Below are 7,798 nucleotides of genomic sequence, written 5' to 3' on the forward strand. Positions count from 1 at the left end.
ATCTTCTATAGAAAACCTTGAAAAGTCTTCTGTCTACTATAGGAAACTTTAAAAGGTCATCTGTTTACTGGGGAAGACCATAAACGGTCTTCTGTCTACTAGAGAAAACATTGAAAGGCCTTATGTCTACTATAGATGACCTTAAAAGGTCTTCTGTATTCTAGAGAAAACCTTAACATGTGTTCTGTCTACTAGAAAATAACTTAAAAGATATTCGATCTGCCATAGAATACCTTAACAGGTCTTTTGTCTATTATAGAAGGTTAAAAGGTCTTTTGTCTACTAGAGAAGACCTTAAAGGTCTTCTGTACACTATGGAAGACCTTAACATTTCTTCTGTCTACAAGAGAATATCTTAAAGAAGATCTGTCTACTAGAGAAGATAACAAAAATATCTTCTATCTACTAGAGAAGATCACATAAATGTCTTCTGTCTACTAGAGAAGACCTTAGAAGGTCTTCTGTCTACTAGAGAAGACCTTGAAAGGTCTTCTGTGTATTGGAGAAGACCTTAAAAGGTCTTCTGTCTACTGGAAAATACGTTAAAATGTCTCTATACACTATAGAAGACCTTAAACTGTCTTCTGTCTACTAGAGAAAATCTTAACATTTCTTCTGTCTACTATAGAAGACCTCAAAAGATCTTCTGACTACTAGAAAAGTCATTAAAAGATCGTCTGTCTATTACAGAATAACTTACTTTAAAAGGTCTCCTGTCTACTAGAAAATAAATTCTGTCTATCATTGAAGATCTTAAAAGAACTGTTGTCTACGATAGAAGACCTTAAAAGATCTTCTGTCTACCAGAGAAGACCTTAAAAGATCTTCTGTCTACTATAGGAGACCTTAAAAGGTCTTCTGAATACTATGGAATACCTTGAAAGGTCTTCTGTCTACTATAGAAGACTTTAAAAGGTCTCCTGTCTACTAGAAAATAAATTCTGTCTATCATTGAAGACCTTAAAAGGTCTGTTGTCTAGGATAGAAGACCTTAAAAGATCTTCTGTCTACTAGAGAAGACCTTAAAAGATCTTCTGTCTACTATAGGAGACCTTAAAATGTCTTCTGTCTATTATAGAAGAACTTAAAATGTCTTCTATCCACTATAGAAAAACTTGAAAGGTCTTCTATCTACTGCAGAAAAAAGGTATTCTGCCTACTATAGAAGACTTTAAAAGACCTTATGTCCACTATAGAATACTTTAAAGGTCTTCTGTCTACTAGAAAAGACATTAAACTATGTACTATAGAAGACCTTAAAAGATCTTCTGTCTACTAGAAAAGACATTAAAGAGTCTTCTGTCTTCTAGAGACTAATTTAAAATGTATTTTATTTGTTAGGAAAGTCGTTAAATGGTCTTCTGTGTATTGATATGAAAAAAATACCTCCTTATGCTTTTGAGATGTCCTGGAGAAATTGTTTTTTTTTTAATGGCTGGAATAGTTGGAATACTGACCATCTAGCTTTCATAGTGTCAAATTCGTCCGAATTTCTTATAAATACTTTTATTTAACAATCCCTCCCTTTCTTTATAGATCACCTGCGAGTATTTATTCAATCAAGGTGCCGCTGTACCCAAACGTGTCCACACCATAGTCATTTCTATGCAACACTCAGAAAAAATCGCCCTCGAGGATTTACGTACAGAAGTTATGAATAAAGTTGTCAAAGAAGTCATTCCCGCCAAATATTTCGATGCCAATACCATTGTACACATCAATCCATGTGGTTTGTTTGTGATCGGCGGTCCCATGGGTGATGCCGGTTTGACTGGTCGCAAAATTATTGTCGATACTTATGGCGGTTGGGGCGCTCATGGTGGTGGTGCTTTCTCTGGTAAGGATTACACTAAAGTCGACAGATCGGCAGCTTATGCCGCACGTTGGGTAGCCAAATCATTGGTTAAGGCTGGTTTGTGCAAACGCTGCTTGGTTCAAGTGTCATATGCTATTGGTTTGGCTGAACCCCTGTCCATTACAGTCTTCGATTATGGTACATCTCATAAAACACAAAAGGAATTGTTGGAGATTATTAAGAGCAATTTCGATTTGAGACCCGGCAAAATTGTTAAGTAAGTAGAAAAGAGAATACAACTTTTGACATATTTCATTTGAATAATTACTAATTTATTTCTGTTCGTTTCAGGGATCTCGACTTGAAGAAACCCATTTACCAGCGCACAAGTACTTATGGACATTTCGGCCGTGACGTTTTCCCATGGGAACAGGCAAAGCCCTTGAACACCAATTGACTAGAAGCTGACCTGCAGCAGCTGCCTCAGCCACCGTGTGCTAAAAAGTGTAAAACTGCGTAATTTTTAGTTATAATTTTAAAATTTTACTTTTTGTCCTTCTCTCTCCTCTATTTTTTATTATTTTAAACTCTATTATTTTAATTTGTATGTTTTGCAAAATGATCTTAAAGTGAAATATGTTCCTCTTTTGGCATAACCAACACCCTATAACGCGAGAAAAGGAATTCCGTTTTCCTCGTTTTATAATGGACCTACATTTATTTCGCTTTAAAATTTATTTTGATAACTTTAAATTAATGAAAACAAAATCTAGTTTTAGTTGCCCAAAAACAAAGCAAAAAAAGAAAGAAAACAAAAACCAACCATCAAGAATATAAAATACCATACTTACAAAAAGAAAATAATACAAAAACAAACTGCTAAACTATATTAAGTAAAAATATAAAATAAATATTTTATAAATTCATCCACAACAACTACAAGAAGAAGAAAACAAGTAAATTCGCCAAGTATCGCCGTTGCCACTGCTGTATATGTGTAATTGTAAATCTCTACTTAATACGAAGTGTTGTGCAAAATCACTTCTTTATTTTATCTACATACCCATATTTTCTTTATTATAAGAATTCAAGAAAGAAAAATGCTGTTTGTTTTTATGTACTGCCCTGTTTACGTATTTGTGTTTTATTTTATGCCCCTCGCCTCCCTTATCCCCAAACAACTTCTAATTACAACGAAGCAGCAGCTGAAAATGTTTTAAATTTTTTATCTCCAATACATACATATATTTTTTTAATTTGTAACTCACTCCTCCCATTCATCTAAACAACAACATCTTCCTACCCCTTTCTCGTTACCGTTTTTTGCAATTTTAATGTTTTATATTTTAAAAAACAACAATATAAAATTAGATTATTTAAACATAAAAGCAATTCTATTATTTTTTCTTTAACAAACTGCAATTGTTGCAAGTGTGCGTCCCTTTTTTTTCTCACAACTATTTTCTATCATCTACTTTTCGAATTAAAAAATATATATATAAAGAATAACAACTTGTGTATTTTGTATTTAAGGATAGTAGCAATTCCTTATAAGGTAACTCCAAAAACAAAAAGAAATTTTAAGAAAAATAAAATCCATTTTGATTAATCTACTTGAAAAAATCGGGTGCCACCGTGGTGCAATGGTATGCACGCCCGCCTTGCACGCAGAAGGTCGGGGGTTCGATTCCCCGGCCAGGCAACATCAAACATTTTTCAACGGTGGCAAAATACCCCTCAGTAATGCTGGCGACATTTCTTGAGTATTTCAGCCTTGAAAAACTTCTCTACAAGTGGTGTCTTAAGACACGCCGTTCGGACTCGGCGATAAACAGTAGGTCCCATATCATTGAGCTAAATATGAATCGGGGTGCACTCATTGATATGAGAGAAGTCTCCCTTGTCCCGTATGGGATGTTGTGGAACAATGTTTGTTGTTACTTGAAAAAATCAGCATAAAACAATAAATACTATACAATATTTTTATGTTGTTTGAACGCCAATAATGCAATAAATATATCAATAAAACAAATAAATCTATGTAAACAAAATAATCATTATTAAGAAACAACAAGTTTTAAAAAAAACATTCAAATTATATTCAGATGAAAAAAAAAACACACGAAAACTACAAATCCAATAAAACAAATTCAATACTTAAACAAGAAAATCGTTTGCATTTACTTTGGTAATGGTCTGGATTAGCTTAGGCAAATGATGTTTTAAAATACAATTTTGTGCAGTTACTTCGCCTGGAGGGCTTTTGGTCCATTGTGATCATCCTAATAATGTAGAACTGCTATGGGCAACGTACACACTTTCCTATGATCACGAGCATAGGGAAGACAAACAGACACACACGTACTCACAAATACACCAAAATACAAAATACACCAACTTTTACACAAGTTTTCCTCTATTACCTGCAACACTTCACTCAATACCACTGACAATGTGGGTTGAGCCATACCGAGGTAAAAGTCATTGCCATGGGATCTTTGAAAACTTCCGTCTGCAAAAAAAAAAAAAACACTTTAAGGAGAGGCTGTATGGTTGTTGACCTATGGCTTTTTTAAAGTCTCTTCTATATAAAGAAAAGCGTCTTTTGGAATCCGAAAATTGAATTTTAACCTAAAAAATAAAAAAAATATTTTGATGAATGTTGGAAACAAAACATCTCACAATACTGATGGCAGTTCTAAATGATTAAATATCTTCTTATAGTTGCTACGTTAAGTATATCTCCTCTGTCATCATAAATAGTTCCACTGAGCATATCGTTTTAGAAAAATATACCGTTTACAAATTTTAAATTTGGTCGCAATAGGGAATAGACCCATAAAGTTGTTGCATACGCGGATGACGTAGTACTACTGATTAAATTCTTGTTTATTTTGTGTTTCCTCTACTAGATGGTGTGCAATTACATCTGTCTCCTGATGCTAAATACCTAGGTACAATTTTGGACTGTCACTTGCGATGGAGAAGGAACGTTGATGAGCGGACGAAGAGAGGGTTAAGCTGAAAACACATCCAACGTTTGGGTAAAGTTTTGTGTCGTTTTGACCGTTTTTACACTGTTGCATGATGCCGAAAAAATTAAAATTCATTTGAAATATATGCCGGCAAACATATCAACGCTGGACTTTGGTGTCGGCGTCAGCCTATTGTTGTTTTTTTCAGCGCCCAACACAAAACTTTACTCAAACGTTGGATGTGTTTTCAGCTTAAGCTGAAAGTGAGTTATTCAATTTTTAATCTTCAAAAAGCCTCTTAAAAGACTCCGGAATGTGATTTTTCAAAAAACAATCTTCCAAATGCTGGCCGGGCCAATATACAATTTTTTCGTAGTTATTTAAATTAGTCCCAATTTACATTGGGCGAGTTTACTTGCGGCAATTGTCATTTTGTAGGAGAGAGAGGTGAGGCATATGGTAACCCTTTGCCTCTCAGCACCCTCTCTCACCTACAAAATGACAATTGCCGCAAGTAAACTCGCCTAATGTAAATTGGGACTTACAAATAAATGTGTGTAAGTCCATATTTATATTAGGCAATTTTCCTTGCGGCAATTATCAGTTTGATGGAGAAAGAGGTGAGGCATATGGTAACCCTTTGCCTCTCAACACCCTCTCTCATCGACAAACTGACAATTGTCGCAAGGAAAATTGCCTAATGTAAATATGGACTAAGCAAATTATACAGTACTGGGGCTGGATCATGATACAATAAGGAGGTAGCAGCAACTGCCGTTTTTGGTAACATAAGATGTCAAAATTTGACATAAATTCAATGCAATTGACACATTATGTTACCACCAGCCGGGCTTCAGCTGGGCTGATAATGCTACCTTTCTTATTGTATCATGGGCTGGATTCTTGTTCTATGAAAATTTGAAATGAAAAATATTTGACAGTTTTTTCCTTTATAAAAGTTTTCGTTTCACTATTACAAAAGCGGCTCCCATCGCCTGCTTTAGAGTTCGGACGAATTCTTCCTTTCACTGTTAGTGGATTTATTGAAACAATTTTTTATATGAAGGACATTTTTATGCATTTTCACAATATAGCCTTGTTAGCATGATGTTGATGACGATTCCAAAGTAAATTAAATAGCTCACTACCTCATAGTTGTAGTTTTCACCTTTAGTTTCATGTCCGATTACGTGTCCAGGGTGTTGTGTGTTGATTACTATACATTAGAGTTGGGTAATCTAGTTCCTAGTTCCTTGTACTAGTTCCAAAACGTATGAGTAACATCATTAAATATAACGTGTTATAGTAAGTATACGCAGTTTGTTCAAAGAAAAAACGGTGGCCATTGGAACTGCGAAGTGAACGAGATAGTTCCATATAGTTCCTTTGGCACAACTCTACTATACATTTTTTTTTTGCGAATTTAAAGTGGTGTTGGCCAGTGTTTTACTACATCGCCACAACAACTACTATACATTTCTTGTTTTGTTGAGTACCAAATTTAAACAATCAAAATTACTAACGGTTTTACCTATACATTTAGCTATTTTACTCTAGTCGTTTATATTTTCTATGTTTAGCTATTTGTCACTAGATGGCGGGCATATTTAGAAAGAAATAAATCACAATAAGCTAAAAAGCAAATTAAAACCAATTTACACTGGCATCTAAAATCAGGTTTATATTTACGAAATCCAGTAGATTTAAATTGTCTATTCCATTGTGAAATTTATTTGACGTAAATACCAAAAATACGGGAACGTGAAAATAGCATAAGTTGCTCGGAGAGATCCATCCCTCATTCAACTGAGGATCGGGTGTCCGTTAATGTTATCTGGAAAAGCCGTATTAGCTGAAGATGAAGATGCTTGGTTTCCAGTCATCAAATGGTGCCAACTAGTTGATGCATGCTCAACTTATGGGCGTATCCTCTCCGGTAAATCATCGGCTCCTGTTGCCTCATTAATCTTCGTGGGGTGTTTCATTCGCACACATTCTTCTTTCGACATACAGAAACAGGCTGTAAGAATTTGTTATAAAATAAAGATATAAAAACTTAAGTTGCTAACATTTTTGCGGTAATTCACGAGACGGTAATTTTTAATGGAGTGGAGTTGGTGTTCATGTCGAAAGCTGAACTAGTGATGTGAAGGCAACATAAAAACCTATAGGATGATGAAGCAAAATCAGATGCGCTTGGATTAAATGGAGGACGGGGAAAGTAAGCTCAAATGTGATTGAATTTAATGGAAACTTTTTTAATTTGTGTTTATATAATAAAGTTCTTTGTATTCATGTTTTACATAAATTATAAATGAATTTTATTTATTCTGGGATATTTCGCAATGGCTTGCATTTTTACTGCATCTTTAGATCGATTAAAAACACAATCCGAAGAGTACCTTTAAATTCAATCCAAAACACTACATCAAAAGCTTTGATTTGGATCGAAAATGGAGTGTATCCTAGCTGTGTGCTGTGGAAGCAAAATGGAGTGTATCCTAGCTGCGCGCTCCCTTATAAAATTCATAAGTGAATTCATAGAAAAAGATGTACTCCAAGGGCATTTGTACTGTACACTTGTAGCGATTCAACTGCATCCGCGGATGCAAACTTTTTGCTGGGGAGATGTTGAAACCCTTAAATATGAAATTTAAGAAAAATCGGTTGATAGATGTAGGCGTTAAGGCCTGGGTACATAAGCAGCCTCGTCGACTGGCTTTCCTGCCTTGCTTCGTTTCTGACATGATAAAAATAAAAGAATAGATAAGGCCGGTCCAATTTCGAACTAGGTTGCCCCTTTCCTCTTTCTTCTTTTATTTTTGTTATCTCAGAATTTAATTCAATTCAATTGGATACTAGATACAGTCGCAACAAGTTTTAATATGTATAAAAATTCTCCCCTCTTAAACATGGTAGAACAAGAAAAGGTAGCAGCAATACCCAGCTGACTGAACTGGGCTGTAGTGTTAGTGTCAAATTCCATACGACATTTTATATATTTATTTCTATGTTCGATGTATATTAG

General features: G+C 34.7%; 1 protein-coding gene across 19 annotated transcripts in view; it reads left to right on the forward strand.

Annotated features, from left to right (window-relative positions):
• Sam-S (S-adenosylmethionine Synthetase) overlaps window positions 1–3,965 on the forward strand; it is a 48,070-nt gene extending 44,105 nt beyond the window's left edge. For 14 of the 19 annotated variants that reach the window (XM_073969852.1, XM_073969849.1, XM_073969843.1 and 11 more), the window contains exons 7-8: window positions 1,537–2,072; window positions 2,147–3,965. In XM_073969852.1, coding sequence (XP_073825953.1) covers window positions 1,537–2,072; window positions 2,147–2,252 — 642 coding nt within the window. In that variant the 3' untranslated portion in view covers window positions 2,253–3,965. The remainder of the gene's footprint in view (window positions 1–1,536; window positions 2,073–2,146) is intronic. The other 5 variants (XR_012410505.1, XR_012410502.1, XR_012410501.1 and 2 more) reach the window with 1 other exon arrangement.
• The last annotated feature ends 3,833 nt before the right edge of the window (window positions 3,966–7,798 follow it).

This window comes from Musca autumnalis, unplaced genomic scaffold (genome assembly GCF_047663935.1).
Source record: "Musca autumnalis isolate F117 unplaced genomic scaffold, ASM4766393v1 scaffold_2, whole genome shotgun sequence".
Taxonomy (NCBI): Eukaryota; Metazoa; Arthropoda; class Insecta; order Diptera; family Muscidae; genus Musca; species Musca autumnalis.